This window comes from Salvelinus namaycush, chromosome 41 (genome assembly GCF_016432855.1).
Source record: "Salvelinus namaycush isolate Seneca chromosome 41, SaNama_1.0, whole genome shotgun sequence".
NCBI classification, from domain to species: domain Eukaryota; kingdom Metazoa; phylum Chordata; class Actinopteri; order Salmoniformes; family Salmonidae; genus Salvelinus; species Salvelinus namaycush.
In genome coordinates this window covers 10484480-10509815 of record NC_052347.1, presented here as the reverse complement: position 1 = coordinate 10509815, position 25336 = coordinate 10484480, and the positions used below count along the sequence as shown (strand labels likewise).

Here is a 25336-nt window from a genome sequence, read left to right as displayed (position 1 = left end):
TTTCTGCATTTGTGACATTTATTCAGTACACCTTTTGCTTGTGACATGTTTATGTAGAAGCTTTCATCACCAGAAGCACCCTCTTATCATATTCCGATTCTTAGCTTGTTGTTAGATCTGATGGTTGTATCTGTGATTACATTTAGCTAATTTCAAGAAGTGTTGGTCCTTTGGGATCTTTGGGTACTCAAGTGAATCTGATGTTGGTGATGATGTCATAAAATAGGTCCTCATTGTCTCCACTGCAGAGGTCAGTAAATGGCGGAGCCTGCTGAATTTCTATACAGCCCATTTCCATAAGCTCTGTAAAAGAATTACATTTGTGCAGCCTTAAAAGTTACACTTTTCAATCTTTACTTGTCTTACTTTGCAATCTCAAACATATTCAAAAAACAGCCTCTGCTGATAATGTAGTATTTCCACATTCAAATAAAGTCTTGAGAATCAGGATCCCATATTTAGTTTTTATCCTGTTGTATTGTACAGCTTGTTCATCTTTTTCCTACTTCAGAAGCCACTGGTTTACTGGAAAGAGAACAAAGAGATGTGGAGGTTAGCATGAACTGCTTGAACTGGAAACACAAAGGCAATGCTTGAGACATAGAACCTACAAAGAAACTGTTCATTTTGAGGGACGAGGCATTTCTCTATAGACATCTCAGAACTATAGAAGACTGAGAAAACATAGTTTATTAGGTACACCCATCTGGTACCGGGTCGGACCCCCCTTTGCCTCCAGAACAGCCTGAATTCCTCAAGGCATGTAAACGTCGCTCAATTGGTATCAAGGGACCTAATGTGTGCAAGGAAAACATTCCCCACACCATACACCACCGCCACCAACCTGTATCGTTGACACCAGGCAGGATGGGGCCATGGACTCATGCTGCTTACGCCAAAGCCTGACTCTGCCATCAGCATGACACAACAGGAACTGGGATTTGTCGGACCAGGCAATGTTTTTCCACTCCTCAATTGTCCAGTGTTTGTGATTGCGTGCCCACTGGAGCCGCTTCTTCTTGTTTTTAGCTGATAGGAGTGGAACCCGGTGTGGTTGTCTGCTGCAATGCCTTTCTGCACACGACTGTTGTACTGCAATGTTATTTACCTATTTGTGGCCAGCCTGTTAGCTTGCACGATTCTTGCCATTATCCTTCAACCTCTCTCATCAACAAGCTATTTTCGCCCACAGGACTGCAGCTGACTGGATATTTTTTGTTTGTCACACCATTCTCGGTAAACCCTAGACACTATCATGCGTGAAAAGCCCAGGAGGCCGGATGTTTCTGAGATACTGTAACCGACGCACCTGGTACCGACAATCATACCACGCTCAGTCGCTTAGGTCACTGGTTTTGCCCATTCTAATGTTTAATCGAACATTAACTGAATGCCTCGATGCCACTGTTTGTAGGAGCGAACCATTTTTTGTGAATGGGGTGGTGTACCTAATAAACTGGTCACTGAGTGTATATATTGAATTTCTAAAAACACAAACCGGTTTCAGAATACAGTATGTGCAGTTTATATTACTATGACACATTTCTTTCTCACAGTCTGTTTTTACCAATACCTGAATTTTACCGGAAAGTTTCAAGTAACCTTGTTGATTGAATAAAGATCCTAAACACATGCGTTCAGACACACCTCGATACTGGGGCCTCAGGGCACGGTTGTTGGGGCAGTCCCGGCCCTGCTTGCTGAAGTTGATGTTGGTGCGGATACAGCGCTGTAGGAGAGGCTGGGCGGGCCGCGTGTTGTCACTCATACTGAGGAATATCTTATATGGCTCATTCTGACTTAGCAGTCGCAGAGAATGCATCTAAACAGATGGAGTGAGAGAAAGTTGGACAGATAAGGTTTATGGTAAAGAATCTACAGTCTCAAATACGGCCAACTATCAAGTAACTTCTGGCTAACATGAGTTAATGTTATTATTGAGTCTATGATCGAGGGTGAGTTACCTGCATCTGTGTGACGTACACAGGTTTGTTCATGAGGATCCAGGTGGCTGTCTCGAAGCAGGGTGGGATAGTCATGGAGCCCTCGTATGTTATAAAACGTATAGTGTCTGGATATAGATCTGCTATGTTGAGCCCCATGAGTAAGAATGCGTCATCTGGAGGTGGACCAAAACAGAGGTAATCAGATTCATACTGTACCATCCTCAACACTTTATACACTGTATTACAGAATAATAATAACACATTTAATTTTTATAGCGCTTTTCATTACAGGGCTTTCTCAAAGCTGAGGCAAAAAGTAATGATAATAAAATAAAAACTACAATAAAAACAAATCAAGGCAGGAAATAGCAATAGTAGGGTAATTGCTAAAAGGACTTTCCAGATTAGGTCTATAAGAAAGACAGAAAGACAGATTAGGTCTATAAGAAAGACAGAAAGACAGATTAGGTCTATAAGAAAGACAGATTAGGTCTATAAGAAAGACATGTAGAAATGTGTTTAAAGACCCGTTTTAAAAGCTCTGATTGATGGAGCGGCTCTCAAATGATCAGGGAGTGTATTCCATAGGCGAGGGGCAAAGGAGCAGAAGGCTCGGTCCCCCATAGTACGGCGACGTGTCTTGGGGACTTGAAGCAGTGGTGAGTTGCTGGAGTGGAGAGTGCGAGGTGGCTCATTGATATAAATTATATCGTTGATGTAGGTGGGACTCAATCCATTCGAGGCTTTAAACACTAGGAGGAGGATTTTAAAGTCAATCTTATAGTTGACCGGTACCCAGTGGAGTTCAGCAAGGATGGGGGTGATGTGGGCTGACTTCTTGGTCCTGGTAGGACTCTTCTGGAGAAGTTGTAGTCTCTGAAGTGATTTGGTTGAAAGGCCCCCGAACAGAGCATTGCCATAGTCGATCTGGAAGAAGATGAAGGCGTGGACGAGTTTCTCTGCATCTGGCTGGGAGAGCGATGGTTTGAGCCCGGCAATGTTTCTTAGATGGAAAAATTATGTTTTGCAGATATGTTTTATATGGGCATCAAATGACAGGGAAGGATCAAACTTAACTTCCAGGTTAGAGATGACAGAGGACAGATGGATGGCTTGACCGTCACTAGTAGGGCCGATGTTTCCAGCACTGGTGACCTGCTTGTGTGTCCCAATAAGCATAGCCTCAGTCTTGCTGCTGTTCAGCCGGAGGAAGTTCTCTTTCATCCATGCCCTGATGTCATCTAGGCAGCTGCCAAGTTTTGCTAGGGCTGAGATGGTGTCCGGATTGATGTAAATATATACTTAGGTATCGTCAGCGCAGCAGTGGAAGTTGATGTTATAGACTCTGAGGATTTGGCTGAGAGGGAGCATGTAGATTAGGAACAGAATAGGAAGCAAAACGGACCCCTGTGGGACACCGCATGTGACTGTAGACTCCACCAATCTGGACTCTCCAATCGGGATGTATTGCTTCCTATTGGAGAGGTAAGAGGAGAACCAGTTCAGAGCAGTTCCAGAGACTGAAGTGTGCTCTCTGATGCCGCAGGATGATGTTGTGGTCAGCAGTGTCAAAAGAGCACTGAGATCTAAGAGAAGTGGGAGGCTAGGTGATCCAGATTCTGCAGCCATCAGTAGGTCATTGGTAACTTTCACCATAGCTGTTTCGGTGCTGTGCAAGGACTGGAAACCTCACTGGAAAAACTTGATCAGTTAATTGGAAGACGGATGGGATTGAAGCTGGTTTGCAATCACTTTTTCCAGTACTTTTGATAGGAAGAGGTTGGAGATGGGCCTGTAGTTGGATAAGAGGTCAAGGTTGGGTTTCTTCAGTAAGGGGGTGACTGCATCTGTTTTGACGAATGATAGTACCTCCCCGGTCTGCAGGGACTTGTAATACAGTATAACATCCAATTATTATAGTAATGGGATACAAATAAAAGGATGATTAGTGATTTATTTAATGTAAATCGTTTAATTTAATTTAATTAATGAAAAAGGACTGAAAATTAAATTAACCAGACTTAATGAAGAGCATAAAACTGAAATAAAAGAGAGTTTGGGTAGAGGCTGTTAATACTAACTATAGCAATGTTACATAATTGTTGTCTTTAAAGGAATGCCAAGTTTTGACATTCTGAAAGTGCCACAGAGTTATTTCTGTCGGTTAGAAACAGGAGATGACTCAAACATCTCTCAGGGCAGTTTATATTGTTACACATCTTATCTATTGAACCAGGAGGATCACATTGGTAATGTAGCTGATTAATTCAGAAGTTGGAATGAATTTTACTCAATCTCTGATTAAGTCAATCTCTGGCAACCTTCCAATTAGCCAAATTAATTCAGTTGCTAGATATTCTTTTTTATGACGGATCCAGAAATGGAACTGACTACTATTCTATCTGTGACTACTGTAGATTTGACAATGTGTGTGCATAAACCCACACATCTTAAATGCCTGAGGGTGCTTACGTTTGTATGTTATTCTCGTGATGGTGTCTCTGTTCAGCATGCGATTCAGGAATACATTTGGAGACTCGGATATCTGAGAAGGAAGAGATGTAAAGGAACATAAAATATTCAGCATCCGCAGCACAGTCCCATGGGATTCTGAATATAAAGACCACTGTCACTACAATAAAACACCACAGAGAAGGAGATTGTCTGCATCAAGCACAAACTGACCTTTATGAATATGGACACAATTGCTACGCCATTGGGGCTCTTGGCTGCCTCACTGTAGTTGGCATAGAGTTCCTGGTTGTAGTGTATAAGTTGCACCTGTAAGTGAGGCAAGATAAAGACAAAACAAACAGTGAGTCCTTCATTTCCTGGTGTTAGACCATGTGAGATAGAAATGTGAATTTGTCTTGCACATGAAAGCATTATGTCAGATTAAACTAATCTTATCCATCCAACCCTCACTCGAAGATAAACTCAAGAAATTCAGGAATGTTTTACTTTTGACACTTATCTGCTCAGTAGAGTTCCAATTTAGAACGGGATTTAGCTCTAATTATCTGGGCAGCCGCTTACTTTTGGCAACATATCTTCCTCACTTAAAAATAGTGATTAAGGACTGGAAAGTGTTTGCCAAATCTAATTTAAATCGAGACAGATAAACTCAGTTTGGCACCCGATAAGTTTACTGCTTTTACTTTTTTGTCATTATAATATTGCCCTCCTCCACTGAAAAAACCCACTGCCACTAAAAACCCACTGCCATTAAAAACCCACTGCCACTAAAAACCCACTGCCACTAAAAACCCACTGCCATTTGTCGATCCTGCCATCAATTACATTGTTAGGATGCAGATTGTTGATGCTCTTCTACCCCACCCTTCAAAGGCCCTGTACATGTGATTAATGGACTGAGTGATAGAGGTAGTCCAGCATATTTTATCATTATCCATTGTTTGAGGAAATCTTCCACACAAACCAGCCTCAGTAGGGCTGTGTAAAGCAGTGAAGCCTTAACTGTAATGCACGTTTGATTGAATTGAGCTCTTAGTCTAATGAAAGCAACTTTCAGTGGATTGGATTGTTTATAGACACAACAAAGATAAAGATAATCCCTCTCGGCTCATTGGCTCGTTCCCTCTCACCTCTGCAGGGAAGGACTGTCCATTGAGCAGGTGCTCCGAGCCCTGGCCGTCCTCGCTGCCGAAGTGCAGGCGGATCTCCTCCAGCCGGTGACTGTAACCCAGAGGCCCACCGGAGATGTTCACCAGGTGAGCCTTGTCTGGCCGCAGCGACACGTGGCGCCCTGTGTTGTACATGGTGCCTCCAATCTGCACAGAGAGGAGTCAAGTGAGGTGTGGTGGATGTGTTAAAAGAGAAGGGGGGCAAGTTTCTCACCTGAGAGACCTCTACAGAAGAGGAAATGGAGATAACTCATGCTAATACACTGAACTAAAATATAAACGCAACATGCAACAATTTCTAAGATTTTACTGAGTTACAGTTCATATAAGGAAAATCAGTCAATTTAAATATTTAAAAAAATAATTAGGCCCTAATCTATGGATTTCACATGACTGCAAATACAGATATGCATCTGTTGGTCACAGATACCTTAAAAATAGGTAGGGTTGTGGATCAGAAAACCAGTCAGTATTTGGTGTGACCACCATTTGCCTCATGAACGACACATCTCCTTCGCATAGAGTTGATCAGGCTGTTGATTGTGGCATGTGAAATGTTGTCCCACTCCTCTTCAATGACTGTGTGAAGTTGCTGGATATTGGAGGGAACTGGAACACGCTGTTGTACACGTCAATCCAGAGCATCCCAAACATGCTCAATGGGTGATATGTCTGGTGAGTATGCAGGCCATGGAAGAACTGGGACATTTTCAGCTTCCAGGAATTGTGTACAGATCCTTGCAACATGGGGCTGTGCATTATCATGCTGAAACATGAGGTGATGGTGGCGGATGAACGGTCTCACCACAGTATCTCTTTTTGTTCAGTGTAATTCTTTATCATTTCCATTATGGATAGAAAAAGAAATTGCACCTTCCCATTACTGCAATGTAAAATTATAATATTCTTCAGGCTCCTAATCACAGAATAATAATTTGGGATTGGCTGTAGGCCTGCAGTAAATTAGGTTTTTAAAAGGTGGATTAAAATAAAAAAAATGAGAAAATCATCTTCCAAGTCTCATCTCATTAAGGAAGCAGGTGAAATGAATAATAAACTGAGAAACCAACTCTCACGTTGTTTTAAGTGACACATCGAAATGCCCAACAGGTAAAGGAAGACCTTCAAAGCTTTGTTCCATTCTTTCATATAAAACTAGGATAACATCAAGACTTATAATGAAATGAGAGGGAGGTAAGGAGAAAAAGTGAATGGAGGGAGTTCAGTGTTATGCCCGTGTAGATCTTGATGGAGTCATTCATCATAGGGTGATCCACTTAGTTAATTTATTCAGAGACAAAGAAATACTGAAAAATATATACAACAAATACTGCCGATGATTAAATGAAGTATGAAAAGCAATATATTTCACTTGACATGTTTTTTTAATAGCCCTTTAAACAGGGGCCCGTTCTACTCCCTCTTAGTGCATAATGCATGTAATCAAATGAGCAAAATGGTGAGAGCTGAACATTAATTAAATTCCTCAACAGTGTTATGTATAATACCAAATCTTCCACTGACACCTATTCTCATTACTAGGCAAAAGAAGCACTCAACAGGCACTGAGCTGGTACTGGGGCCAATACTTTGTGCATGAGAAGACGGCAATATGGGTTCGGAGTTGTAGGTTCTGTTTTGGGGATGATATAATCTCTACTGGCTAGTAAGCAAACAAATGTGACGAGGCCCTTTGGGATGTGATAATGTAGCTGGCTTGCATGAAAATATGTTTTCACTAAATACACCTACGGTTCACCAAAATATATATATATATATTAAAATAGTTGCAGACAGATTTTAGGTCATATTACATTTTTTCACAGGGTAATGATTTTTTTTTTTATAGCAGCAGATGTTTAAGGTTTTTCAGTTACTGTATTCATCTTGTGTAGCGACCGACTATACTCTAAATCGGTGCTTTTATACTGGCCGGGTATGGTCACGTGGCCACTCAATCAAACCAAATGAAATCTCTTAACATAACTTCAATTTATTAAGAGTAGCATCTTTCAAATGCTCTCCATTCTGTGCTGTCTCATTGACACCTTGACTAGGCCTACCTAACAGGCAGAAATTCTGCAGATGAACCTCAATTCCATTCAGATTCACAATGATCATTGATTATGACAACGCACAATGCTCTAGCTACCTTGAATGCAATGTATTTGGACGTAAAGTCATGCTAGAGGAGGAGCTGACACAATAACACTCCTGTTGAGGGATTTACCGATTTTGCTGTCCGCATTAAGCATTCCCAAACAGAGCATAAAAGCTGCTTACCATGAGCAAAAATCCCCCCAAGCTTCATTGAGTTAAAAAGGCTTGGGACTAATTGCTGTTCTGCTTCATTGAATTGAGTCCAAATATTGAGGGCTTACATTTTGGGGACATTTGATTTTAATTTGAAATTTGTTTTGTATCAGGTTAGGTGAAACTTTTCCCCTCTGCTGTACAGTGGACTGTCCCTCGGGCTTGAGAGATAGGTTCTACAGTGCCTTCAGAAAGTATTCACACCCCTTGACTTTCCACATTTTGTTGTGTTACTAAGTGGGATTCAAATGGATTTAATTGTCCTTTTTTTGTCAATGAAGAAGGGCACCTATTGGTAAATGGGTAAAAATAAATAAAAAAGCAGACATTGAATACCCCTTTGAGCGAAAACCTCCCTGATCTTTGTGGTCGAATCTGTGTTTGAAATTCACTGCTCGACTGAGGGACCTTAGAGATAATTGTATGTGTGGGGTACAGAGATGAAGTAGCTATTCAAATATAAAGTTAAACACTTATTTCCCATAGAGTAAGTCCATGCAACTTATTATGTGACTTGTTAAGCCAATTTTTACTCCTGAACTTATTTAGGCTAGCCATGACAAAGGGGTTGAATACTCATTGACTCAAGACATTTCAGTGTTTCATTTTTAATTAATTTGTAAAAATGTCTAAAAACATAACTCCACTTTGACATTATGGGGTATTGTGTGTAGGCCATTGACATACAAATCTAAACGTAAACAATTTTATTAAATCTCCCATCAGTTTTCTCTCAGTTCCCTGGAGGCCCTCTACTGTCTCTGCCTGAAAAATACACATTTTACATTTACACCATTTAGCAGATGCTCTTATCCAGAGCAACTTACAGGAGCAATTAGGGGTAAGTGCCTTGCTCAAGGGCACAGCAACAGATTTTTCACCTAGTCGGCTCGGGGATTCTAACCAGTGACCTTTCGGTTACTGGCCCAACACTCTTAACCGCTAGGCTATCTGCCGCCCTCTAACTGTGGCCTTTACACTCTGAAGTGAGCTCCTCTCTGTGGGGAAACTCATTCTATGCAACGAGGCACGTCTACTCGCTCTGTTTCAAAGTTGGGATTTTACTGAACTTCACACACACTCAGCATGAGATCCACAATAGTAGTATAATGGAGAGAATTTTGTCTGGGGCTCAACACGAGCAGCAGAGAGAATCTCCAGTAAACACACGTTGACAGAAACACTGCCTGTTCCTGGCAGTTCAATGCAGTTGGGGTGGTAAAGCAACAGAAGGCATGTTATTTGTTCCGCCAACACAGTAAGGTTACAATATGCAAAATAGGTACACAGAAATCCTCACAAAATCGTGCACGAGAAGCGCACCAGTAGCTCCCCTTTTGGCTGGTTAACCATCATTTTGCAACATGAAAGACAAAATATGCTAAAACATCTCCGCCAATAAAGTGTGTTTTCTAAATTCCCTTTTCATGGTGTCTGTTTGAATGTTGTGTGGACCTCAGACAACCCCTAAACATCTTTGTTAAAGGGATTCTCAGTACTTTTGTATACTGTTTAGCCAGTAGTTCTGAAAGTAGCACTCACGAGGCAAAAGAGGACCCCGAAAATGATGTACTGCAGATACGTGCACCACGTCATTGCTCTTGCTCTAGCTCTGCTGTGTGGCATCGAGTGCATCTTGCTAGCTGTCACTCATATGGCGAGGGGCTGAAGCTCATTGGTTGAACTCAAATTGCTTAGGGAGCAAATGTAGGGAAAATGGTGAAACACAGCTTCCAGAAAAACAGTTGCTTTCAACTATGGATTTCGTGGATAATTCAGGTAAAATGGTAATTCTGCTCATAGATTATGCGTTTATGAACTACATATTGACACATCCAGCCCAAAGATGTAGGTTTAAAAAATAATTCCTACTATGCGGTGCATTTTCTGTCCCCAGGAAATATCACTTCTTATTTAGTTTAAAATGTGGATTCCAAAGACTTGAAATATAAGGTCAGGTATCCTTTACCTTAAAAACACAAACATTTGGATCTTGAAAGGAAATGCCTTTTGAACACTTTTTTAGTGTGGATGTAGGCGTTTTTGCCGTGTCCCCGGGTGTTATTCATCAACTTCCAGGAGAAATATAAGCCATAAAATAACGGAATGCATGTTACTTGCTCCGCCAACACAGTAAGGTTACAACACGCGAAATAGGTACACAGAAATCCTCACAAAATCATCCACGAGAAGCACACCCGTAGTTCCCTCTTTGGCTGGTTAACCATCATTTTGCAACATGAAAGACAAAATATGCTAAAACATCTCCGCCAATAAAGTGTGTTTTCTAAATTCCCGGTGTCTGTTTGAATGTTGTGTGGACCTCAGACAACCCCTAAACATCTTTGTTAAAGGGATTCTCAGTACTTTTGTATAATTTGTATATTTTTTCATTATTTTATAGTCCTAGTTAAATTCTCTCTCAATAACTTTCTTCCATGATTATTGTATTTATTATAATTTTATTTAATCCTGTTCAAGTGTTCACCATTACGATATGATATACTTTATTGTACATTTAAATGGAAATTCATTCTGTGACGCCAGAATATAAATACACAAACACAACACAATATACTACATGCAGTACAAAAAACTGGAAAGTTAGTACACAAGTCACACATTTACATTTCCACATATTCAAAGTCTCTGCGGCCTACTGACCGGCCGTGTATTGGGCCTGCATCTGTCCTATGTCCCACTGTTCAGCATCTTGCATCTGTCCTATGTCCCACTGTTCAGCAGCCCTATGGCTGATGGAATGAATCTTGCCTTGGTCCTATTCTTACTGAACAGTGAGACCCTTAATCTCTTTATGCTAACTAAATCTTTCTCACTCACAGAGCTATGTGTAATTTAGGCTCCAAATTTCCGCCCTGTTAGGATTATGCACCTAACAGGTTGGAAAATGCACCAAATAAAAATAAGTGCCTGAGCTTGACCAATATGTTTTTCTGAAAGTCAAACTGGTAGAATACAAAAAGGTCTAAAAGGCACCGCAATGTAGGAATGAGTCACCAAAGTTCCGGAGCATGTCTTTAAGTGGTGACACTCCATGTGAAGCCTGTCAGAATGATGAATCCTCCTGTTACTTGACTCAACACTCACCTCACCCACCTTACTTGACTTTTAGTCTCTGTCACTCCTAAGCCACTTTGTACTCCCTCCCTTCCTTGAGGATTCAAAGTCTGGGATTTGAACATAATTGAAGCTGTGACAGACTGAGGACATTGAAGTCCTTCAACTTTCGAAAGGAACTAAGGTAACTTTTATCTCATCTCAAACTTGTCTCATGGTAATAGCAGGCTGTCCATTTTCTGGATAAACAAAAAAATAAAGATATTCTAGCCCTGAATTACATTACATGAAATTGGTTATGCTGTATAATTGCACCAATATTTTCAAAGGAATGACATTTCCCGACTGACAGTTTTCCTCATGGGTGCTTTGCAAAATGCCAACTTGTTGCCTACTAAATGTTTTCTATGAGCAACTGTTTGAGCTTTACTAGGGTAAGTTAATGAGAAACTACGTCTTCATGAGTGAATTTGGTGACAGTGTGTGCGAGTGAGTATGGCTTTGTGGACAACATGGGAGCAAGTGAGATAGGAAATGACTAATGTCCTGCTATTGACTGTCGCAGCATCCAAATTATTACTAAATGTCAACACGTTGAAGTCAATTCAAAGATGCTGTGAACAGAACCATTTATCAAGCAAAGGCTTATCACCACAGTTTCATGTTGTCTTTTGTCTTGACAAAGATTGCCATACTAAATCGCTTCTTCGGATTAATTGTCTTAATCAAGTATCTAAAATGCAAATTGCTATTCAGTCGCTGCCTGAGCATACAAGTTGAAAATATTTCCCTAATATTCAAGTGAAGTGAAAAAATACACTTCTGTAAAAGTGCAGTTTTTGGAGTGCAGCAACTGCATCTTATCGTTTGATCTTTGACCATAACAAGTAAATTTCACACTTTCTCCAACAGTTAAATGTCTTTACAAAAGAGTTTCCTCAGAATCTCAGCATCCCCTCCACCTGAGCATCTCTCTCCGTCTGAAGTTTTCTGTGGTAAAGTAAGACTCCTCCACAAGGTCTAACATCCCAAGTGCTTAATAACAAGATGGAAATTCATTTACACAACCACCTTCTTCAAGCAACCGCCTTTCATCAAGCTGTAAATCCAAGCTCAATGTTAATCAGGAATAACATCTATTCTACTTGTGTGTGAGCTGAGTTCGTTGGTGTGTGGTGCTGTATGTAGTGTGTAAATGGCACATGACAATATTTCAAACTAAAATAGTGTATACATCTCAATAAATAGCTGCAGGAAAAGAGGCAATTAACTGGGAGAGTAAACATGTCCATCTGTTGATGGACATATATCTGGGAGTATCGAGTAGACGAGCTGTGGCGAATGTAAAAACATCCTTGCTAACTTCATTTGTCCCCTCTCCCACAGTCCTCCCACAGACACACGCCAGCACAGATGGCCCAGCTCTCTGCGCTCTCGCTCAGCAGATGCACACTAGCATTAATCATAAAACAAGACTTACAAAGAGAATTTAACCCTCTCTTACATGTACTGTTCTTTGCCAATCCTCCCTGGCTCCTTGTGGTATTTTTCTGATTCTAACAAAATGAGAGTACTATTCATGGGAACCAAATGTTGGGGGAGGGGTGTGGGGGAGGTGGACTGTCTTAATCAAAGGCTTTTGTCCTCTGAAAAATGGCCACCACATACCTTACAGTAAGTCAATTTTCATTCTTACACAACACTGCAAAGAACCAAAAGATACATAAATAAAATGTAATTGCATCAAATAGGCTCGGTAATAGTTTTGTCCCCATTTGAACTACAGTACTGCGTGTAATTCTGTTGTCGTTCTCATTTTACATGATTAGTGATTTCCCCTATTCCCTAGTGGACTTTATGCCCTGTGGTGAACGATGGTCATGCCCCCTTGTCCCCAGCTTGCAGCTTGAGCTTGGGGCATCCTGCCAACACCCTTTGATAATGTTAGTGAAATCCTACAATAAATACTATCTGCTATATGGGTCATTTGATGGGATCGGGATGGGAGAGATTCAGAAGGCAACTGTGAAAGCAGAGCATGATGTACAACTAAAGGAGAGCCATGGGGCTAGATAGCGGGGGTGTTGCTAGAGGCATTTAGAAAATTCACCCTGTCTGTGTAGTCTAAAGAATTCTGAGAAGAAATTTGATGTTACTTCATACTATAAATCTATAAATGTTTATTCTGTAAACAGAACACCTTGTTTTGATGATGGCTGAGCATACTAGTCCTCATTACACATTATAAATATAATATGAACACACACAACTGGAATCCAATAATAGCCTGCAGATTATCAACGTCTCCTGAAGTTTTAGACCTGATGCCCTTCAGATCTACAAGCTCAAGAGTCATCAGTGAGTTCAAGATCAGGCGTTCCACAATCTTCTTACCTTGCTGCGTCCGCCTGTGTTGAGACGTAGAGGGGTGAGGAAGGGGTCAAAGATCATGTGACTGGTCTCGACGTTGACCGGCGACTGCCTCTTTCCCATGGAACACAGGTTCCAGGCGGAATTCACTAGCCCCCAGAAGGATGGTACTGTGGACAACAAGCACAGTGAGTTCAATTTCCTTTATCATGTGGATGTCTAATATCATGTTGATGTGTGAGATGAGTATGTTCTTAAACAGCACTTGGACTATAAAAACTTTGACAGGAACCACTGAGGAGGAAACACTGAGTAAGGACATGAAGTAAAGATATCCCTTTAAAGTCCTCGCCTTACTGTAACCAAACAGCAGCAGTTAGAGTATGGAGTATGCCATCAGCACAACATTCCATATTATGATTGTACAGTACTAGGAAGAGCTATTTTGAGAGAAGGGCACGTGAGTAATGCCAAAGTTGATTATGTATGTATGTAGATCCTACTATGGATTTAGATAGAATCCCTCTATATCAGAATCAGTTTAAATGCTTCCAGAATCTGATTTAAGATCAGCTGAAATAATCTTAGTTATCCCTCCCTCGTTACTTGCACATGACAGAAAGGACTGGGGAGAACCCCTCCTCTCTTCTTAGTAGGGCTTAGAGCCTGGCAGTGGCACAGGAGCAGGGCAGCTGTGACAGATGTGGGAGGCCTCAAGAGTGCAATCACTACCCCTTTCTGACACACGTGACGTCACCCAGCCGTGATTACATCATGTGGGTCGGCTTGAGTGGAGAGGGCCGCCCAGCTGTGAAACAGATGAGGGTTCAGGACTTTTACACTCTCTCCCTTAGAACAGGGATTAGAGGCTGATACTCATCTGGACTGCTGGACGGAGACTCCTGGGACAACCAGTACTTTTTCATTGCTCTTAATTCATGGGCAAGGGGCATGCCTTCTGGGCAAAGCCCAATGGTTGTTAAGGACTATCAGATCAGCGCCACAACCCCTTATAGATATTTCTACAATAAGAGGAAATCATGACTAGGAGTCAATTTCAGAATTAAGAATCAGCTAATGAATCAGCTGGTGAATCTGCTAGTGAATCAGCTGGTGAATCTGCTAATGAATCAGCTGGTGAATCTGCTAGTGAATCAGCTGGTGAATCTGCTAATGAATCAGCTGGTGAATCTGCTAGTGAATCAGCTTAAACTAGCAAATAAGCAATGAATTAGCCACCCTAAGCTGATCAGTGACCTATATTACATGCTGATCTTGGCCAAACTACTCTTAATGCATAATAATGAAATACAGTAGATGAGGATCTGGAATGATGTTGAAATTTCTGAATGTCAACAAAAATCATGTTGCATATCTTCCTGCTTTGAGCCACCATATTGTTTACCAGTTGTAGCTGCACGTGTAGTGGGTTCAATATAGTGTTAAAAAAAATGTGTTTAGTAAAATGATCACAAAATGAAGCCTAGGCATTTTTAACTAAACTATCATTGTTTTAACAATTGATCCAGGGAAATATTGACACTTGTTGATAGTTTCGAAGGCAGTATTTTGGCAACAATTGTTACTTTTGCCCCAAAATTAGGTAATGTGACATATATAAAAGCCTTTGTGTCCTAAAACAGTGATGTAACTATGTTGTAATCCCACTCAGTGACATTTGGTGAGCACAACAGTCGGAGGAAAGAGAGGATATGTCAAACTGAGAACCATGCTCAAAGGAAATATAAGATAGCATTACACTCAACTCATGGCAATCTAACTGTTGCATTAACTTGTTAACCACTTCAACTGCTTGTTGGTTTGGTGGAGCGATAAAAACATCTAAATAAATGACGAGGCATTCATTGTTAAGGATGATTCAAAAAAACGTTATTGTTTTGGCAGCGAAAGGTGCTTAGAGGTGCTCCTAGACATTACTGAGACTGAGCAGGAAAGACAATTTCCATTAGAAAACTCAGCTAGAAAAGTATAAGTATGTCTAAACCCTCACGTGTGAACTCTCACCCCCTTTACCCATGCTGCATAGTGATCATGATCTCTATTCCAGTACAGGTATATTATTGGATCAGGTAGCAGGTGCATGCAGCAGGTGCAATGCAGTATGTCCCAGCCAAGAGCTGAAAACCAGACCCTACAGTACAACTATCTCTAGGGAGACTTCACAACACGTGTTGGGATATGCAGCTAATTGAAGTCGAGGTTTTTTCCAGAGCAAAATAGTCAGGATATAAAAACATAACGTTACAGAGAACAAACTAAAATGAGAACATTAATGTCAATGGGTCTGGAGAGACCACTAGGACCGAGGACTGGCCAATTCACAGCAATCACAATTCACAAAATTCACTCTGATTTTATATCAAAATGACCAGGGAAATCCTCCCCTCAGATCGTAGGGATTACATTTCCAATTTTCGAAGCAGCTTAAACAAAGAAGACAAAATTGGGACATGTTGCCATCTATTGAACCTGCTGGACTGTGCAGAGACACTCCCGACTCCAGTGTATTGCCTTTTCTAAGATCCTGTGGATATAATTAAAGTGGAGGAATAGCTGATGATCCATCATGCAGTTAACATCAGAGAGCAGATGTCTTGGGACGTGAGAGAACTACAGATAGAACTACAATTAGTTCAAATAACTTTGGTTATTTAAAAAAAAAAAAGGTTATGTTGCAACTGCAATATTGTCTGCCAAATACTAGGACACGGTAAACCTTTTCACACTCAGACAAACGACTCTTGAAAACTATAGGCTATGGAGTGTGAGACAATCAGAGAGTAATGATGAAGGAAGAATTGTTCTTCAATAAACAGTGCTTAAAAGGGTGCTGTAAGCCAAGGGGCAATTCCATGCAAAAATGTATTTAAAAGGCAGGCGGGTGTTTTGGGTATTGGTGGGCAGGTAGCAATATCAATTCCAAAGTGGTAGCCTGACAATGTACAACAACTAGCTAGGTTTCCATCCAGTTGGTGACAGATTTATGCGAATATTCTAAAATCTTGTTACGGCTGTCCTCGCTGACAGAAGGTGTGGACCAAAACGCAGAGTGGTTAGTGTTCATTCTTTTAATGAAAGTCAACAAAACACTTCAAAATACAAAAACAACCAACGTGACAAAACCGAAACCGTCCTGTGTGGCAACAAAACCTCCACAGGAACAAACACCCACAAAACACAAGTGAAACCCAGGCTGCCTTAGTATGATTCTCAATCAGGGACAACGATTGACACCTGTCTCTGATTGAGAATCATACCAGGCCGAACACAAAATCCCAACATAGAAAATCAAACCTAGACCAACCCACCCAACTCACGCCCTGACCAACTAAAACAAATACATGACAAAGGAAAACAGGTCAGGAACGTGACAGAACCCCCCCCTTAAGGTGCGAACTCCGGGCGCACCAGCACAAAGTCTAGGGGAGGGTCTGGGTGGGCGTCTGTCCACGGTGGCGGCTCTGGCGCTGGTCGTGGTCCCCACCCCACCATAGTCAACCCCCGCTTCCGTGGCCTCCTCCCAATCTTCATCCTCCATGTCAATCCCACTATTTCAAAAGGCAGTAACAGACTGAGGGGTAGCACCTGACTGAGGGGTAGCACCTGACTGAGGGGTAGCACCTGACTGAGGGGTAGCACCTGACTGAGGGGTAGCACCTGACTGAGGGGTAGCACCTGACTGAGGGGCGGATCCTGGCTGGCGGAAGGCTCTGGCGGATCCTGGCTGGCGGAAGGCTCTGGCGGATCCTGGCTGGCGGAAGGCTCTGGCGGATCCTGGCTGGCGGAAGGCTCTGGCGGATCCTGGCTGGCTGGCTCCGGCAGCTCCTGGCTGGCTGGCAGCTCCTGGCTGGACGGCTCTGGCTGGTCCTGGCTGGACGGCTCTGGCTGGTCCTGGCTGGACGGCTCTGGCTGGTCCTGGCTGGACGGCTCTGGCTGGTCCTGGCTGGACGGCTCTGGCTGGTCCTGGCTGGACGGCTCTGGCTGGTCCTGGCTGGACGGCTCTGGCTGGTCCTGGCTGGACGGCACTGGCTGGTCCTGGCTGGACGGCACTGGCTGGTCCTGGCTGGACGGCACTGGCTGGTCCTGGCTGGACGGCTCTGAAGGCTCGGGACAGACGGGCAGCTCAGGACAGACGGGCATCTCTGACGGCTCGGGACAGACGGGCAGCGCTGGGCAGGCAGACAGTTCAGACAACGCTGGGCAGGCAGACAGTTCAGGCAGCGCTGAGCAGGCAAGCAGCGCAGGCGGCGTTGGGCAGACGGCCGACTCTGACCTGCTGAGGCGCACAGTAGGCCTGGTGCGTGGTGCCGGAACTGGAGGCACTGGGCTGGAGACACGCACCACAGGGAGAGTGCGTGGAGGAGGAACAGGGCTCTGGAAATGCACTGGAAGCCTGGTGCGTGGTGTCGGCACTGATGGTACTGGGCTGGGGTGGGAAGGTTGCGCCGGATATACCGGACCGTGAAGGAGGACACGCGCTCTTGAGCACCAAGCCTCCCCAACCTTACCAGGTTGAATGGTCCCCGTAGCCCTGCCAGTGCGGCGAGGTGGAATAGCCCGCACTGGGCTATGCAGGCGAACCGGGGACACCACCTGTAAGGCTGGTGCCATGTACGCCGGCCCGAGAAGACGTACTGGAGGCCAGATATGTTGGGCCGGCTTCATGGCACCCGGCTCGATGCCCAACCTAGCCCTACCAGTGCGGCAAGGTGGAATAGCCCGCACTGGGCTAAGCACGCGTACTGGGGACACCGTGCGCTCCACCGCATAACACGGTGTCTGACCAGTAAGACGCCCTCTCACTCCACGGTAAGCCCGGGGAGTTGGCTCAGGTATCCAACCCGGCTTCGCCACACTCCCCTTTAGCCCCCCCCCCCCAAGAAATTTTTGGGTGAGCCTCTCGGGCTTCCGTGCTAGCCGCGTACCCTCATACCTCCGGTTCCTCTCTCCGGTTGCCTCTGCTCTCCTCGCTGCCTCCAGCTGTTCCCATGGGAGGCGATCCTTTCCAGCCAGGATCTCCTCCCATGTGTAGCAACCCTTGCCGTTCAAGACGTCTTCCCATGTCCATTCCTCTGTCTGTCTCTGCTGCTGTCGCTGCCCTTCTCCACTCCGCTTGGTCCTCTTGTGGTGGGTGTTTCTGTTACGGCTGTCCTCGCTGACAGAAGGTGTGGACCAAAACGCAGAGTGGTTAGTGTTCATTCTTTTAATGAAAGTCAACAAAACACTTCAAAATACAAAAACAACCAACGTGACAAAACCGAAACCGTCCTGTGTGGCAACAAAACCTCCACAGGAACAAACACCCACAAAACACAAGTGAAACCCAGGCTGCCTTAGTATGATTCTCAATCAGGGACAACGATTGACACCTGTCTCTGATTGAGAATCATACCAGGCCGAACACAAAATCCCAACATAGAAAATCAAACCTAGACCAACCCACCCAACTCACGCCCTGACCAACTAAAACAAATACATGACAAAGGAAAACAGGTCAGGAACGTGACAAATCTGCATAAAAACAACATCCACATTTTCTTACCAGAAAAGTTTCCATCAAGTAACGGACTTGTTTGAGGATAAAAGTCTGTGCGTGAAGACGTAACGCACATAAAAATAACTTTTGCAGTTAAATTTCCATGTACTGAATAAAAAAATACACGTTAGATGGGTTTCCATGACATTTTCAACTCTACCGATGGAAAAGGTTGAATGTAAACCTAGTTACTGACAAGCTTCTGGTTTGACAGGATAATATTCCTAGGTCCAGACCTTCTTCTCATCATAGAGGATTTAACACCATCTGCTGTAGGAGGTTATTTTGCTCAGGCCCTCAAACAAATCAAATCTTACTTTTACATGGCAAGGAGGAATAAGCCACTGCTTTTCTGACCTTTCCTTTGAGCATCTTCCTTTATCACAGCTGTAAATTACTTGGCTGGCTCGCCTATAAATGATTTGGTTGTTAACCGTCTTAAATGTCAGCCATAATCTAGCACCTTCACATAATGTTTTAGCTTTGAAGGCAATGGTGTAGCTAGTGTTGCTCCAATACCAAACCTATCCGCTCATCCTCCAGGCCGCCATACCCGCAGGTAGAAATACAGCAGCAATATGCTAGAACATATGTATGTTCATCACATTAGTCGGTGGGTGGGAAAAGGAGGAAGAGGGGCTTAACATTATTATAGCTCTGAGTGAGAGTGAAAATGTAAAGTGTCCTGTGAATATGGCCTTTTAATACCATTAGAAGATTATTGAGAGCATAGTAATCATAATTCTATTCTAGCCTCTTCCCATTCCATTTAAATTCCCTCATAACCCTTTGCGTGGGAGGGATTCTGTTTCTTCCTTCCGCACTTCTTTTTTGCCCCTCAGAGTCTTTGCAAGGGCGTCTGTGTATGTGTGTGTGTGAGAGAGAGAGAGAGAGATAGCTGGCTGTGATCACTAACTTGGTGACCTACTTTCCAAGACTGCAGCACATACAAATAATAATACAGAGTTATACTCCTGTAAGAATATACAGAAGGAAGGTGATACACGATACCTTTGTTTCTGACAAAAGGTTCAGTTGAACTGAAATCTGTATCAAAAAGTGAATGGGCCAAGGCATAATTGCACTCTTCTTGAGCCTGTTTAGAACAATTCAATTTCCTTTCTATTTCAAAGAGTAAAGTCTTTAATTAGATGGCTACAAATGTACATTCTAACTGTAGAGTTTCCCATTTTCATCCAAAAGGGCTTGAGGCGAATGAATGTACAATAGCAAAAACCTCCCACCAACTTGGCTTCCACCCATATGACACACAGCACATACACAGAGTCACTGTCACTTGCTGTGTGTGGATGTCTCCTCTCCTGTGTAAAGGTCTCTGTGGTGATAGACAGGAAGCTTCCCTGCAGCTAGGCTGAGAGGCTGAAAGGGCTCTCCCCCTGAGTCCACACACTGATACACTAGCAGGAGACATAAAGTAAAAGGTCAGGGAGCATCCCACAACCTTCTACAAAAGACTTCCAAAGGCCTCTGTGTCACCTGCTGTGCTTATCTGTCACAGCTAATAAATAGGCATTTCTCCTCCTAACCCTGCTGCCCTAAAGGAGAGGAGAAGAGAGGTTGAAACTAATGTAATCCAATGACAGAGTTACACATGGAGCAGTTGAGGACAGTGCTGGCCCTCGAGGCAGCAGTTTCTGCTGGTTTCACATATCCTTATATGAGCCAAATTTGCACCCTTCCTTGAGGCACACATTGACAATTGGGGTGGGACGATACCAGTATTGCGATACTCGTTAGTATCGTGGCAAAGGAAACAAAACACAAAGCGGATTTAACTTCTTTAGGAAAACAGAGCTAATGTTGGAAACAAACATCATTATGTTGTCATCCAGAGCAGGCACGGCTCCAGGATAAAGTCACTAAGGGGGCAGTTGACATCGGTGAGGTGGCTACATTTTGGGGTGTTCTTGCATTGGAATTATATTGAATTCTGCTTATCACGCTATACCAAAATAAACATAAAGTTCAAATGCAGAGACTACGAGATCATTGAGTGCTTTTGAAGTGACAGGTTGGGGCGAAAACTGTAACCTATCTCCGCTACGCTGTAAAATAGGGGCCTTCTAACAGTCATAAGGACAAATATTCAGTAGGAGGCAGGCAGGCAGGTAGAGGTGCAAATGAGTGTTGGATTTATTTACACAGCACTGGGGTTTCAAAGATGACGGTGATATTTACAAATATATATACAAAGTTCTGACTTCAAAATGTCAGCATTCAAAAGAAAATTAACAGTAAACTGGTAAGTGCAATTAAATAAAAATGCAATTCAATAAACCAAAAGTTCTTTATCACAAGTGTTGCGCAGTTTGTGAGCTCTCCAAACGTTTCCACATGAGAAATGGTATGAATGTATAATTATATTTAATGTTGTATTATTGAAATGTTACCCGACTACACAGTTATATTGGTTATTCATCCTTCCTCATTGAAAAGGTCTGAGACCTCTATTTTATTCAATGTGCTGCCATTCTTCTTCTGTATACTTGTATGTCTGTGCTCCCCTTGATTATGGAGTAAAGAAGCACAGGGAGGGAGGAAGATGGAGAGAGGGCTGTGATCAAAATGTCATAAGACCTGCAGTCAGAACAGTAGTGAACCTGAAGCTCCTGCTGCAGAGACAGAAAGCGGAGGAAGCAGCCAGCCCATGTCAAGAACACTGCCCAAGAGCAAGAAAGTTAGTAACAAGCGAACCCTCCTGGTTAACAAGAAATGTTTCCTTCCCAAAACAGAAAGGAATGTTTGGTCTGGCTTTCTGTTACAAAACAACCCACTGGACAAAAACTGGTTGAATCAACATTGTTTCCACGTCATTTCAACAAAAATAATTCATTGTGATGACATTGAATCAATGTGGAAAACTGATTGGACCATCTCCTTATTTAATAGTGGGCCATGGGACACCAAGGCTTTGAGTTCATGTGATGTCAGTGTTTGTTCAACATCGAAAATAATTACCTGGAACAAAGCTCCCTTGGACAGCATCTTTGTACGCCCACCAACCGTCATGAATCTTTGGTGAAATTAGCTGTGCTGCAATAGGAAGAAAACAAAACCACAGTAACTATCATGTCGCTGAAAATGATCATCAACTCACTTGTTAGAACACTATTAACTTTCACTTCTTCTTAAGTCTAATATTACCTTTAAAGAGACAATGAGAGATATTAGAGATAAAAACTGAATTGAGGCCCTGGCTTTTGTGGTCAGCCTGACCACAGTAAAGAGATGTAGGGTTTGGAATGATCAAGTGGATACCTCCATTTAATAGGATATGTTATGTTACAGTACAAATAGAATAATGGTCTGGTTACTTAAGACAGAAATGAAATGTAGGGAGGTTGGTCCATAACCAAGGGAAGTAGGGTGCACAAGCATTTCGCTACACTCACAATAACATCTACTAACCATGTGTATGTGACCAATAAAATCTGATTTGATTTTGATTAGGGGTGCTGAGGGTACTGCAGCACCCCCTGAAAAACCTGAAAAAATTATTCAAATAAAGCAACCAAAGGTTGTGTGTTCGAGTTGCGTCGGGGACAACTGTAGCATTAAGCTAACACTTTCCCTAACCTCAACCTCAACCTAATTCTACTAACCTGCAACGTAAATTCTCCTAACCTTTGTCCTTACCACAAATGCTAACAAAAGAACAAGCAGCCTGTAATCAGAGCAAGACATCTAATACTTATTTTTTTTACTAGGCAATTCAGTTAAGAACAAAATCTTATTTACAATGACGACATACCGGGGATTGACTGCCTTGTTCAGGGGTAGAACGACAGATTTTTAACTTGTCAGCTCGGGGATTCGATCCGGCAACCTTTCGGTGACGGGCCCAACGCTCTAACCACTAGTCTACCTGCAGCCCCATTTGTCTTCCAAGATGCATTTTACATTTCATCATCCAATTTGTATGATATTGTACGGCCGGGTAAGACGTGATACTACACGTCCTCCAATTCGTATGATATTGTACAACAGCTATTCCATTCATAACATAACATATCATACTTAATGGAGGGAAACAAATGTCGATCCCAAATCCTATGAATTACCCTGAGGCCAAGTTGTTGTGGTACAGGTGGTAGAGCACCTGCCTCTGCACCACACAGGATTTGAGGATCGTGCCCCCTGTCAGTTTTCCTCTCTCTTACTCTCTTGCTATATTGGTGGCAGGCAGCAATGGGATCATTCCGAAGGTTTCTAGGGTGCTGGTTTGCAGGTGGGCTCTGTGCGAATGGACAATTCTCGAAGGGAGAGAATACTGAAACACTGTTTATGTGAGTGTTCTACTGCCTCTATCCCAGGCCCAGGGTTTTGTGGTACATCACTTGCCCTCTGCACTTCTGGATCTTGGGGTCAAGCCCCACGGTCAGCTGTTCTTCCCACTAAACATCATGTCAGTGGTCATGATGGTAAGAGCATAAGATACAATTTATTGCTGTCTGGCAGATGTAAATAAGAACAGAAATTAAACATACTTGAAAAGTTCCATCTATTGACAAATGAGTCTCTGTCATAGCTTATTTGGGGACAGAGGCCTCCTAGGATGCAGACAAGATATTCTATGTGTTTGCGATGATGTAAGATGTGGGTAATAATGATATCCATGCAACATGTAAAGAGCATCTGTATGTGGAACACGCCCAATGTTGAATCTAATCTCAGCATTACAAATTTGACAGGCGCAAAGAGATTTTGTAAAATGTTCTCTCATTTGTACCAAATTGGGGGGCGTGACAAAACAAATCTATAATCCTAAACACAAATAGCCTATTATATAATATTATGACTAAGATTCAAGAGAACGGCTAGATAATCAACGATTACAGTAATTGTGTTGCCAACTCACGCGCAAGTGGAGTAAATATTTGCTTTAGTGACCTTTAAAGACTTGTCATGCTTAAACCTACACTGAAACAAGTATTGGTAGACAGCTGCAACACCCGTGCCCTACATTGCACGATTTACAGTAGCAACCGTATCACCAACAGAAGACTATTCTGTATTTCATTATCCAAATACATTTAAATGTGTCACAATATTCTGGGGTTTGTTCAAGCCCTGAAGTTGAGCTCATCACTTCATCTCATGTATTCCATTTAATAACCGCAGGCTTCAAGGCTTACCTGATATACAGATGAAATATACTTGAAAAATCAAAAATATTTCCCAAACGATATGCATTCTTCATTCATTCCAAGTTAATTTTGCAAAAGCTTAAATATATTAATTGCAAAGTTTGAGTTCTTAACGATGACAAACTTCGATGAGGCATTTTCCCCAATCCGTCAACTATCCAAGGTGTCACATTCAGAGTGGTGCGCGCTCTGCCAAAATGGTATGTCAAAAGAACGCGCGCCAAAAACCACGACCGCTCAAAACACGTTGTAATGTGATCCATAAAAAATATATATTATATAATTACGACACGATGCCGTAGTTCGCTTCGCCATTGAATGTGTTTGAAGACCGAGTACAAACTAAAGCTACATGACTGGGAATCTTTGATTGGACTCAACTTGTCACTGCGTGCCGCAGACCATCACCGTAGACAGACTGGTCTCGTGGACTAGACGTAACATAGTAAACGTAAGTACGGGACAATCAAATTAGTATAATACTGTATGTTTGGTATGCTTACATAAGATACTAGGTTACTTAAGGCAAAATGAAAGGAGAGTGGTTGGTTGGTCGTGGTGGATGACGTGGTGGATGAGTGAGTCTAGCAACCCAAAGGTTACATGGTCAAATCTTATCACAGACAGCTTTTGCATTTGAGCTAATTAGCAACTTTGCAACTAATTACTTATTTTTAGGTACTTTGCAACTACTTACTTATTTTTAGGTACTTTGCAACTACTCCGTAGCGGTGCATGGGTAATATCACTGAGGAATCCAAGGCAGTACAAAAGCCATATTACATCCTATGTTGTGATAATTGCGTTATTTGCTTTATAAGCTATTCGTTCATACGCCACCGTGATATACAATAAGGCAGTGACAACAAAAAGACAACAGTCACACAGTGGCGGAATAAATTCAAATACACATATGTTAGTTTCGTCACAAAATTGGAGAGCAAAATCTGTCCAGTGAAGTCCACAGAGCAAATATTGCATTTAACAAACAGTTATATGACTTGCAGCATGGTCAAGCGTGTTAATGTTTTCAACAGTTTACTAAACAACTGATTTAGAACCATGGAGTTACAGCAAGTCAGCACAAAGACAACAGGAGCACTGCCTCCGCTATTCCAGCACCATTTCAATTTAAACATTTAAATGTCATCAAATCAACAAGGCTATATATGCTTAGTTTAATTCACTGAAAACAAACTTAAAGATACCAAAAACAATTGAACCTAATCAATGTTGCTAAATATCATATGGCTGTCCATG

General features: G+C 42.5%; 1 protein-coding gene across 1 annotated transcript; it reads right to left on the bottom strand.

Moving 5' to 3' along the window:
- Positions 1–502: 502 nt before the first annotated feature.
- LOC120033909 (carbonic anhydrase-related protein 10-like) lies at positions 503–24122 on the bottom strand. The gene is made up of 9 exons (XM_038980298.1): positions 24065–24122; positions 21888–21962; positions 13376–13521; positions 5552–5737; positions 4632–4727; positions 4419–4491; positions 1965–2119; positions 1648–1822; positions 503–525 (listed from the first exon to the last, which is right to left on the bottom strand). Exons 1-9 carry the CDS (start codon positions 24120–24122, stop codon positions 503–505), a joined length of 987 nt encoding a protein of 328 aa, XP_038836226.1.
- Positions 24123–25336: the final 1214 nt, after the last annotated feature.

What these genes read in the sequence shown, in the direction of transcription:
- LOC120033909 (XM_038980298.1), bottom strand. Translation starts at nt 24,122, where the DNA reads ATGCATATCGTTTGGGAAATATTTTTGATTTTTCAAGTATATTTCATC. An exon ending in ACACAGGCGGACGCAGCAAG is followed by an intron (nt 5,738 to 13,375) that starts GTAAGAAGATTG and finishes CTCTCTGTGCAG; the next exon opens with ATTGGAGGCACCATGTACAA. An exon ending in TTGTGTCCATATTCATAAAG is followed by an intron (nt 4,492 to 4,631) that starts GTCAGTTTGTGC and finishes CTTCCTTCTCAG; the next exon opens with ATATCCGAGTCTCCAAATGT.